This window comes from Cricetulus griseus, chromosome 2, assembly GCF_003668045.3.
Source record: "Cricetulus griseus strain 17A/GY chromosome 2, alternate assembly CriGri-PICRH-1.0, whole genome shotgun sequence".
In the NCBI taxonomy this organism is placed as follows: domain Eukaryota; kingdom Metazoa; phylum Chordata; class Mammalia; order Rodentia; family Cricetidae; genus Cricetulus; species Cricetulus griseus.
The window spans coordinates 334,966,848-334,979,588 of record NC_048595.1 but is presented as its reverse complement, the minus strand read 5'-3'; the positions used below and the strand labels follow the sequence as shown (position 1 = coordinate 334,979,588).

Here is a 12,741-nt window from a genome sequence, read left to right as displayed (position 1 = left end):
TATGGCTGGCTGGAATAACCTCAAGGGTAACAAGCTGTCATTAAAGTAGTAAGTACACGAGCATTGTAACTTAGAATTCCAAAGTAATCAAGTCTTTCTTCCACTTTCACCTATTCTGTAAATACCTCTCTGTGCAAAAAAAGAAAAAAAAAATCTCTCAGTGCACACTACAACAGGTCATCAAGCCATTCTATTGACATCAGAGCTCATATTTGGACTCACCTTTTCTAGAGCTGACCAACTGAGAAGGAATTCCCTAATTCTCTACCTAGATTTACTTAATGACAAAGGATCATTTTCATAGGGGAAGTATAACATAAAGCAAACGTGAAAGAAAAAAAACAAAAACTCAGTGCCTCAAAGATGAGGATGAGAAACAAATAGGTAGACATGACAGGGTTGTTTTTTCTCTTCCTTTTGATCAATTCCATGAAAAAGATGCTTTCAATGTTCAAAATGTAGCAACTCTTTTTGTAAAATGCTGCTGTTATTAAATTCTGAAGTGAATTCTGAGATGTTCAAAGACATACAAAACTTGGTGAAGTGGAATGGGTATGCTAATAGAATGACCACAAATGTCAGTTCCAATGTGTTACCTTATTAAATAAAGGGTAAAAATTAGGTTTTTGGGCATACTGACCATGGGATTTTAAGGATTGCAGGAATTAAAAACCATCAGAATAGGTGTGATATACCCTGTACAACAGTTGAAGGATTTTATTTTTAAGATTTTATTTATGTATTATGTATACAGTCTTCTACCTGCAGGCCAGCAGAGGGCACAAGATCTCCTTCAAGGTGGTTGCGAACCACCATGTGGTTGCTGGAAATTAAACTCAGAACCTCTGGAAGAACAGTCAGTGCTCTTAACCGCTGAGCCATCTCTCCAGCCCCTCAGTTGAAGGATTTATTTTTTATTTATTTTATTTTTGGTTTTTCAAGACAGGGTTTCTCTGTGTAGCTTCGGAGCCTATCCTGGCACTCTCTCTAAACTCAGAGATCCACCTGCCTCTGCCTCCCAAGTACTGGGATTAAAGGCGTGCACCACCAACACCCTGCTTTTTTTTTTTTTTTTTTTTAAAGATTTTATTTATTAGTATACAACATTCTACTTCCATGTATATCTGCACACCAGAAGAGGGCACCAGATCTCATAACGGATGGTTGTGAGCCACCATGTGGTTTCTGGGAATTGAACTCAGGACCTCTGGAAGAACAGCCAGTGCTCTTAACCTCTGAGGCCATCTCTCCAGCCCCAGTTGAGGATTTATATAACCTGCTTTTCTATAAATTTTCTTTTGCAACTCTAATTGTCATAATTAAAATTGGTTTTCTAAAAATAGGTATACACATTTTACACCACCTATAACATTCTCCCTGTACTAAATACAGGGCACAGAACTGAAAGTCAGAATCCGGGAAGGAAACCAACCACAAAGAAACATGGAGTTGTGAGTACATGAGATGGTCCCTACCCCACTGAGTTCCTCCTAAACCTTAACATACTGAAGGCTAACGTTGAGTTAGTGGGATAGGGGAAGCATCAGAGACACATTCACAACTAATCCAAAACACTGGGGGGAGACTGCTAACTGGGTGAAGTGCAGTACTAAGAAATGGGCAAGGATGAGCTGCATAAGGTTTGGCCTGGAACCTGACATGTCGTCACGTGAGATCTGTGTTTAAGAAGACTGAAAGGCACCGTGAAAAATGGGGAGATCAACAACAATGAGACCAAGGTAGGGAAACCTACACCATAACCTTGCAGATGGTGAAGGTGTGGTAGGGGTGGTTCTGAGAGGATTAATGACAGACTGAGGAACAGGGAGGGATTCTTAGCCAGCAAAGAAGAAAATATCATAAACAATTTTAGGTTTGAGCCTGAAGGACTAGCTAGCTAGGAAAAAAAAAAGGAAAAATTGCAAAAGAAAACATATTTTAAAGTAAAAAAAAATTAAGATTATCTCGAAATTTTATGGCATCATTACATCTAATTATTATGTTGAAGACATCAACTGGGAAGATGAATAGAATTTCCCAGGTGTCCACTATATATAAAGTCAGGGTAGTTTTCCTGCTTTAACCTTTTTAATTTTTCTCAGTCAATTTACAATTGGTCCTTAGACCATCCATTCATCACCTCCATGAGGCTAGTTAATAGAAGCTTTCCATTTTAATCTAATAGGGATGGAATAATTTTCCAAAAGTACTCCAGAGAGACCCTGAAATGCCAAAAATTAACTTAAATACTTGAGAACTTTTTCAACCTAAAGTTACTGAGATAACTTATCTTGGTTAGAAAAATAACTAGCACACATTGCCCATTAACATTTCAATGTATTATATTAAGTATTTCAGATTATTTTACCTTTGGGTAGCATTTTTTTTTCATGAAAACTATTTCAACATAAAAAGTCAGTGGTGGCAAAGCATAGGGATAAATTCTGCAAGTACAGTTACGTGTTGGGGTTTTGTATGTATCCAATCACAGTTATACACTGTTTTGAGTGGGACTTGCTCTCTGAATTCAAAATGTTTACACTAATTATACTGGTTGCCTTGAGCTCATCAAGATGATCTTGTCAAATTAAGCATGAATCAAAGCAAAACAAATGTGTGGTTAGATGAGACTAAGGAAAAAAAATAGGGCATCTACTACCAAGAGGTGTATTGTAGTTCAATAAAATCTACATGTGCAGTTAACATGTATTAGAAAATACTGAATTTTGTTGCATCAGCAAAATAGAAAGCAGCTGCCATAACTATTTTATATGTATTACTTTAGTTGGTAATATTGATAAACATTAGTCTAGATGGTACAGAATTTTCCCTACCCGAAGTTGACACTTTTCGTAATAGTGCACAAGGCACACACTTCTAGTTTCCATTGTTCATCAGTGGATTCTTCTTATACAACCTCTAATCCCTCAATCCTCAAGAACCATGGATTTCTCTTCCTACCATCCCAAATTGGTCCCTCTTTGTTTCTCATTGTCCCTAATCCTGTTCGCAGGAAGCAGTGCGTCACAAGAACCTTGCAGCACCAGGACACCTAATCTTCTATCCAGGTACTACTTTTTGTATTTCATTTAAAGCCACTGACAACTGACTATGTCCATTCAAAGTTGAACTGATTTGGTTGTATTGAGTTTATAAAATATCTCAGTCATGTCTGTAATGAAATTCTTCCACTTTTAAAGTCGAGTCTAAGGCATCTGCAGCAACTTGAAAATAATACACTAGAATTCCTGGTTATTAGAGGAATTATTATTGGAAAGCATTAATAATGCATTTCTATACATTTAGACATCTATGGTACCAGAAACCAGATAGCAAATAAAGGTACCCAGAAACCATGAGCCACAAAGGCATGCGGGTAGCAGTGACATACTGTGACCACATAGATGTGCACTCTGAAACATCAACACCCAGAGGACAGATGAGGTCCTAACCCCGTGGGCAAAGAACAAGGAAAATGTCCTACTTAAGACCAAGAAGCACTTTGGCTTTGAGTAGAAAAGTGGTAATGAGTGTGATAAAGATGTGAAGTGAAGCCTCAGTGTTGATACCGACTGGGCAAGCATTTGATTTGCACTCCCTATTTTATACCATTAAATGGAGCAAAACTATATCTTAGCATAGAGACTGCAGAGTAGCCACCATTATCGAAAGTATAGTTTCTATTTCCTAGGGAAAATACTTCCAATACCACAGAAGGATACACTTCACATAAAAACTGTTATAAATACTTCTACAGGTAGTTATGCATGATTGGGGAAAACACTTTTAAGACAATGGCAAAAGCTTTCTCTTTCATAAATTCTTTGGTAATAAACAGGTCTTTAGTGATATTTATTTGTGGATTATTGACTGATTTTGCTGGTGTCTGTTCTCTGCCCCTGATCTTCCAGACCAAGATAAAATTTATTATCTAGGTTACAGCTCACAGAACACATTTGAAACTTACTTTAATGAAAATAATTACAAAATTAAAATACATCTTTAGGTAGGACATGGCCTATATTATTTTAAAGCAACTGCTGTGAGTGCTGATGAAGTTTTTTGTCTTTTAAAAATCTAAAAGTCACATGTTCTTGAAAGGAAGCTGAAATACAAACTCTTTGTACATCTTCTCAAGGTGAAATGTTCTTTTTATTCATTGTTCGATGGACTCCTAGGGTAAACAAAACAGAATGAAACCGTTACTGCCATGCTAATCTGTAATAACTTACTATCATTTGAGCAAAGCAAAGGGGTGCTAGAAAGTGAATTTGCAATCTACTGGCACAGCAAGTTCTAATATTGACGAATTGAGACAATTATGAATCAACTATGGGAATTAGCTATGACAGATGAATTCATTGACTATATGGAAGTATATGAGAATAAAAAATATCAAACACAGAAAGTTTGAGTTGAGAATTTAAGTTACATAAAAGCTTTAAAAGAAACTATCCCAAGGTAATAAAATATATGTGTATATGTATTTATGTAAATATATGTATATTTATATAAATATAAAGACCATGAAATAAAGTGAATATGGTGTTACAAGCTTGTAATCCCAGCACTCAGGAGGCTGAGACAGGAGAATTACTACCTATTCTCTGGTAGAAAAGGATATCATTAATTTTTGTATAAGTCCATATTTTCTCCTATTACTGTGTAAACAAGTATATTCAAGCATGCAGTGAACTATGTCTTTCATGAATCTGAAAAGAGTAAGGTTTAATAGCCCAGTATATTGAATTTCACCTTTTCCTATAATTTAAGTAACTTACAATTTTTCTGAGCCTGGGGACATTGTTCTCAATACCATTGCTATCATCCGATTTCCTGTGTCAAAAGCAAAAAGGAAAATCACCAGATGTTCATGATGCATAAAACTAAGTCAGTGTAATATTTATGCCATAGCTGGATGGCAAGTCTTAAAAATGTCAGTGCACATTGAATTCATTCTTCCTAACAGTTTTCTACTTGTGACGTTGATTTTTCTTTCGCCATTGCTTAGGGAGCACCTACTGCCACGGGCCTGGTAACAAAGACTTGCTTGCTCTAAGCAGAGGGAGAACGGATTCCTCCCTAGCAAGAGTAGGGCCGGCCATGGGCATGTGTGCAACTGTTAACTCTCACATTGCTCTGAAACAGCCAGTCAGGAGCTGAGCCAATTTGTATGAGAGAGAAGTCACAATTTGATGGCTACTACATTTAATGAGAAGCTACATGTGGCCCTTTTTATCAGAGCAAGGGTCCCAAGTATGGGCATTAGAGCCTTAAGTATGACGGCATGAGAAAACCATTGAGCACAGGGAATACCAGCAGAGACAATGTGGGGGGCCTATGCCCATGAGACTGTTATCATCAACAAGTAAAATCAGCCACCCCAGTATGCATGTCAAAACTGGACTGTAGAAGTCTTGGATGTTGGGACAATAATCCAATAAATGAGTTTACTCCTCACTGAGTTCCTGGAGAAAAGAAGCCACCTTTTTTGATGATATGTATTTATTGTCATTATTTTAAAAAATTTTTACCAAGAAACTAAAAGACTGGGGATACCAAAACACATAAATATACGTAAAATGTATCAGTCATGTAACACATGAAAATGTTTTCTGTGAAAAAAAATTAGTTTGAAACTAAATTAACTAAAGTATCTAAAATGAACTAACAGCAAGGGCTAATCTGAATGAGCTTAAAATACCATTGTTCATTAATACCTAAAAGTAAGACATTGTCATTGTGATGGCGACAATGGAATAAAGGACGGAGAACATGTGTGTTATTCCAATTTAAAATAAAAGGAATAAAAACTTTTTATATTATAGATTAAATCATGTTGACATTGCTTTTAAGATGTTTGAGGCGGGGCACTGAGTGGGGTAAGCTATGGTAATAAAAATTAAATTACACAGAATTGATAAATTGAAAGTCCATTCTGGCAGCAAAACAAATTAGGATGCAGCCCCATTCCCTAGTAACTACAAAGGAGTGAAGAGAAACAACTTCCAGCACCATCCTGTACTAGTAATGGCTGGGGTTGGGGCTCTCCTTTCACAGGCACTCCTTTCACAGGCACCGTCTTAGGGTGGTCGCTTACTGGCTGTTTGTCAGCTTTTAGTTCCTGTTGGATGCCATTATTCTCTGGTTTGGGAGAAGTGTTCCACCATCCCCAAACCTAAGTAGATCCCTGGCCATTTTATTTCTAGTTAGCCTCATGTTCTACTCTAAAGATATCTGCAAGAGAACAAAACAAGTTCTCTCAACAGTAATTATCATAGAATTCTAGGAGAGTAATTTTCATTGTGAAAGAATCAGAACCACTGGAAGATGTATTTAGAAAATCCAGACACCTAGTCCCAACCTAAGTGGTTCCGATCTCAGGAATCTAGAACTGAATCTGAACATAGTACTCTTTTCATTTTTTCTTTTTCCATTTTTCCTTGTACAGATGTTTTGCCTGCATGTACACATGCCTCCATAAAGCAGAGAGCACATCAGATCCCCTGGAACTATTTCGATGGACTGTTGTGGGCTGCCATGTGGCTGCCAGGAATTGAACCCATCCATGTCCTCTAGAAGAGCATCAAAAGCTCTTAATCACGAAGCCATCTCTCTAGTCCCAAGAACACTATATACTCAAGAAGCTTCCTCAGTCATCAAAAATCCAAGCAAGGTAAAGATTCATCTAAATAAATGAATACATATGGTTACTATGTACCAAAGTCTGTCGCAGGCATTCACACATATAAATTATTACTAATTCAACAAAAGTGTGTAGGGGCACCATGATAAACCCATTTTGCAGAGATGAAACCAGAAGTACAGAACAGTTATTGATGGAGAGATAGACTCTGGGTACCACACTTCTTCATCACACAGATGTAACCAGAAAACAGAATGCACACCACCATGTTCTTGTGGGTTTTCTTGTTTCTAACTGCAAACATTTCACTTAATTCCGTATTTATCTGCATTGTGCCCAAGTGGGAAAAAAAAAACAATAAAAAAATACTTACAACTGTTCAATTTGTTCAAATTCTTTCCCATTATCTGCATAAAGACAAAGGATATGGCAATTAAGCATGCAATGCTATGTTTACAAGTTCAATTCAACCTGCTCCCTAACAATTGCCCATGAAAAAAGGAGAGACGTGCCACCTTCAATAGCTATGCCTTCCTTGGCTCGTGCTTAACAGGATGCCAGACACTTCTCTGATCAGAACTGTTTGGCACCCTGGGATTTTTTTTTCAAAACTATGATGCCATATATATATATATATATATATATATATATATATATATATATATATATCAATCAGAAAAGAATACAGAATACATGCACTGGCTGGTTTTGTGTGTCAACTTGACACAAGCTAGAGTCATCAGAGAGTAAGGGGCCTCAGTCGAGGAAATACCTCCATAAGATCCAGCTGTAAGGCAATTTCCCATTTAGTGATTAATGGGGGAGGGCCCAGCCCATGATAGGTGTTTTCATCCCTGTGCTGTGCAACTGGGTACTATAATGAAGCAGGCTGAGCAAGCCAGGAAAAGCCAGCCAGTAAGCAGCTCCCCTCCATAGCCTCTGCATCAGCTCCTGCCTCCTGGTTCTTGACCTACTTGAGTTCCTGTTCTGGCTTCCTCCAATGATGGACTATGATCTGGAAGTGTAAGTCAAATAAACCCTTTTCTCCCCAACTTGCTTTTTGGTCATGGTATGTTTGTCACACTAATAGAAACCCTAACTAAGACAATGGGACAATTTCTATCAAGGTTTTCTTATCCAATAGCCCAACAGACATGGGTTTAAAACAACAACACTGATGCAACCTGGACTTCATGAGAACCTAGAACACCTGATAAAATACTTTTTAAATGGAGATGGGGAGAGAACTTAGTCACACAGTGCTTGCTGTAGAAGAATGAGGCCCAAAGCTCAATCCGAGAGCCCACAAGAAAAGTCACGAGTGGCAGTACGCATTTATTATGCCAGGCAGGGAAAGGGAAATGAGAGCAACCATGGAGTTCAGTAGCTGCCACTCTAGCCTAACTGGTGAGTACCAGGCCACTGAGAAACCATGCATCAAAAAGGAATTCCTAAGGATGACACTCAAGTTTATGCTTTGACCCCCAAATGCACATGGACACATGAGCATCCACACACACAAGCCACCACCCTAACACAAGCTATTAAAACGGATTACTTAAATGGGAAAAAAAAACTAAGATCATTTATATTAAGAAACCCAAGTTTTCCCTAATAGTCCAATGTCAACACATATTCCTGAACTGGTGCATAGTGGCATCAACCAAAAAAATATTTTAATTTAACATTAACATTTTTCAGGCAGATGAAATTAAGAACAAGAATCCAGGTTCATAGACCATTACCATTATGGTTACAAATACAAATATTGGTCCAAATATGAAAAACTGTTTTTTTTTTTTTACAAACCATTGTTACTTACTGTGTGTGTGTGTGTGTGTGTGTGTGTGTGTGTGTGTGTGTGTGTGTGTGTGTTGTGTGTGTGTGTATGTGCATCTTTATATGTGTGTATGCATGTGTGCACATCATGGCCTGGGTGTGAAGGTAACAGCATGACCTCAGGTGTCTGTCAGTTTTTGACTTGTGCCTTGATAGGATCTTTCTTCTGTTTTCCACTGAGTATGCCAGGCTAGTTGGCTTCCAAGCCTCCAGGGATCTGCCGCCTTTACCTCCCTTCTGTATATGGAAGCACTAAGATTTCAGATGTTCATGCTATGCACCTGGCTTTTTACATGGGCTCTGGAGGTTCTCACACTTGTGCAACAACAAATGCTTTTTACTCAATGAGCCATCTACCTCCCCAGCCCACAACTTGTAAGTGACTATGTGTTAAGCTATAATGCACATCAAAATTAAGCAATAATGTAATAGGAAATGTAAGAAATCTTACCTGGGTCACTCTTTTTTTTCTGGGTGTATACTTCACAAAGCAGAATGATGGCCACTAAGAGAATAACTTCTGCAATTATCGCAAGAAATGGCTTGAGGGGCACCATGAAGCTCAGCACAACCAGCTCAATGTGTTCCTCACTCTCACCCAACGGGAAGACTGCCCGGCACCAGTAGGAGCCCCCATCTTCTTCCAAGAGATGCTTTACCCTGAGTCGTGTTGCATTAGCGTGGGATCCATTTATAACATACTTATCATTCTTGAGAACATCAATAGGAACCTAACACAAGGAGACATTAAAATCCATACATAATGCAGAAAGATACATGTCCCATGAGATCTCATTCTGGGCAAAGCTATAGGACGGAGCCAAGGAAACCATTTACCAGAAAGGGGCATATTAAAATTTATGAGTCAGTGCCAGAGGTTGGAATCCCAGCAGCAAGCAAAGCAAAATGTTTACTCCACACTGAGGACTTAGCCCTGAGGGTCTGAACCTGCAAATATATGCTTAGGTCGTCATTAGTAAATACTGGGTGAGAATCCAAAGCAGAAAATGTCCAATCTTCTTGGCTTTCCGTTCTCAGGTATAACTAGCTCTCCATAAGCAGAGACAGGCACAAAAGAAAACAAAACACCTCTAAAAGTATTATTCTGACCACTCCTGACAATGAACCACTAATCTAACAACATGAATTCCCTTCACTGAAGCTGCAGTTGAAATCTTCAAGGCCTCTTAGCTGACCTTAGCTCCAATGACCAGCTCTCTTGTCATAGACCCCATTCCTTCCTTTCATATTCCAGTTTCTTTCTCTCCCAGGTAGATGGGCTTCTGGGAGCTGCTGGGTTGTCCTCAGGCTCACAAAGTCACACATACTTGGAAGCTGTTATACTTAATCTAAATTAAATTTAATTCTCAGGACGTGTGACACCTATACTGCTCTATCACTCTTCTGTGATGCTCACTCAATAAATGCTAAGCTGCATACAAATGTTCTCATACAAACCTTCTCTGACGAAGAATTCTCTGCAAATGTATTTTTTAATCACCAAAGGGAGGAAAAAATGGCCATGACCTATTTCTATATACACAGGCAGTACAGCCTATAATATCCATTACACAAACTACCCTATGAATCAGAGACAATAAATCAAAGAGCTGAACTTTAAGAAAGTACAGAGCCAATTGTGATACAGATGATGACTGACATTTTGAAATGGTACTTGACCTAAAATGTTGACCTGTGACCCCTTCCCTGGCCCTGTCTCACAGCTGATTATGACCAGACTTAATGCCAAACAATGAGAATAATGATTCACACAGCAAACCCGGAAAACAGCTTTAATCTAAGTTGACTTGGGCTCTAGTCTGTTTGCTAACACACATGTCTGAATAAATTAAGCTACATATTCCAAACATCACAACTGGTATGTTTTGGCAATTCATATTTCAGAAACATTTGTAGATACCTGTCCTAATCATCAATAAGACAAAGGGCAGAGAACTCCTTGTTTAAGCTGATCCCTGCATGATCTACAGATATTCTTGAAAGACTAAGGCAAAGTTATCGCAGACACATTCCTTCCCAGGCCCTTTACTTGTCCTCCACAGCTCACCGCAGCACCAACACTGTTTCAGTCGGAATTCAAGATCTCATTGAAAGGGTTGTTCTGTTTCATGTGTCCCATCTACAACTACAGCCTTTCTTTCGATAGGACTTTAATTTGAACACATTAGCACCAAGGCAAAAAGAGGGCATCCCCACAGCACTATGCCCCAAGTTTCAAGCTCTTTGAAGGTATCTGGGAAAGGACAGGAAGTCAGTGACAATTTATCCATTGAATACTCTTGTTTTCTTCATATCAGCTCTAAGACAAGAAGCCAAATGTCTTAGATCTATAAGCCTTGAAATCCACTTCTTTCCAATGTGTCAAATACCCTCAAAGAGCTAATGACATTTAACAAAACAAGACCCAAGTCTACATGACCAAACTCCCATTCACTTTTTTCAAATGGTATCAGATATTTCAGGAAACAAACCTGAAAAGGAGCCTGGGATTTTGTTTTTTTTTGTTTTTGTTTTTGTTTTGTTTTGTTTTCTAGTTACTGGCAAGAAGCAGAAGCGGGGCTTTACTGGTGAAATTATTTCTAACCTGATCAATTATAAATGCTCTGGTTTTGCCTCATGACATAGTCTGGGATAACACCAAAACCTCTATATGTGGCCTTGAAAACACAATGAAGACCCTGCTTCAGCTTCCCACAGGTCCGGGATTACAGGCACACATCATTAACCCAGGCAAAAACTCTCTCTTCTGATTTTTAATTTTGATTTGTAGCAGAACCTTGCCATGCAGCCTTGGCTAGTCTGGCTTTACCCGGCACTATCCTTTTGGTTCAGGTTTGCCTCAAACACATGGCAATCCTCCTGTCTCAGTTTCCTCGGTACTGGGATTTACAGGCACACAGCATCATGCCCATCCTGAAAATGAATTTTGATTTTCCTTCAAAGAATTTAAAGAAATTGCAAAACATCAAAAGGAAAAAAAAAAAAAGTGTGGCCCAATAGAACACTAAGAGCGTCTTCACATATGCAATGTAACATGCTGAAAACATTCAATGACAACTCCATTTATCACTGTGTGCTCTTGGTAATTACATGTTATAACAGAAGTGCTAGTCTCCCTAGGAATTTTGAGTCAGCTATAATCTTTTATGAACTAAAAGGTTTCTTGTTTTGTTTTCTTCAAATCAGAGAAGATCTTTTGTGCGTATACACATGTATACATGTCCGTGTGGGTGTCTGAGCACATTTATGTGTCATGTATGTGGAGGCTGGAGATAAACATCAAGCACCCTTCCTCAACTGTCCTCCACTTTAATTTTGAGACACAGTCTACTGAATCTGGAGTTCACAGACAAGACTAGCCAATCTGGCTCAGCAAGCCTCTGGATTCGTCCTGTCTCCATTTCCGTAATGCTCAGATTATAGGCACGTCTGCTTCTTACAAAGGTACAAAGTATCCAAGCTCTGGCTCCCTGCTTAAAGGGCAAGCACTCTGACCAACTATCTTCCCAGCCCAGGTCAATATGATCTTACCTGTACACTTCCATTACTCGTGTACCAAGTCCAATTTAAAGGAAGGCAATCTTGACATTCACACTTCAGGACAGTAGAATCCCCCACGTAAGTGATCAATGGCTTGTTTTTTCCATGAACGCTGGGCACTAAGGAAAGTTTAGGAAAAATGTTTCTTACTGAGACTGTTTAAGCAAAAGAAATGTACTAGACTTGAGGACATTTTGCCACTTCATTTTCTTCCCAATGCAACCTGTAGTTATTAGGAGACGGCAGCAGCAGCGGTAATATAGTGGTTGGATAACCAGTAGGATCTTCTTCAGTGTACCAGTGAAGCAAAAGCCTCCAGGGGTTAAGATTCTAACCATTCCAAGTTTGCAACAAACTATAAAATGCCTGAGATACAAAAGGAGCTTCCTGCTTTCACGGCTGGTCTTTCTTCCCACTTACTGCAATGGTGGGACACTTTTTTCACAGCTTGACCTTTATCTTGCACGAGTAAAAAGGCAAAATTTCCAGGCTAGAAAACCTTTTAACTCATGCAAATTTCTAAAAAGCCAGCAGAGTTAGAAAAAGTGATAACACAAAGGAACAAAGGAAAATCAAGGGGAAAGAGGATGTGGCCCCATGGTAGAGTGCTTGCCCCATGTGCACAAAGCTCAGCACTATATGGCAGCACTGTTGAGAGGAAAATTAAAGAAACGCATTAAAAAAAAATTCAGATA

General features: G+C 38.7%; 1 protein-coding gene across 1 annotated transcript in view; it reads right to left on the bottom strand.

Moving 5' to 3' along the window:
• Window positions 1–12,741, bottom strand: part of Emb (embigin) — a 56,598-nt gene that overhangs the window by 11,689 nt on the left and 32,168 nt on the right. The window contains exons 5-8 of the mRNA XM_035438788.1: window positions 12,038–12,165; window positions 8,937–9,216; window positions 7,020–7,053; window positions 4,782–4,836 (exon numbers count right to left, since the gene is read on the bottom strand). Coding sequence (XP_035294679.1) covers window positions 4,782–4,836; window positions 7,020–7,053; window positions 8,937–9,216; window positions 12,038–12,165 — 497 coding nt within the window. The remainder of the gene's footprint in view (window positions 1–4,781; window positions 4,837–7,019; window positions 7,054–8,936; window positions 9,217–12,037; window positions 12,166–12,741) is intronic.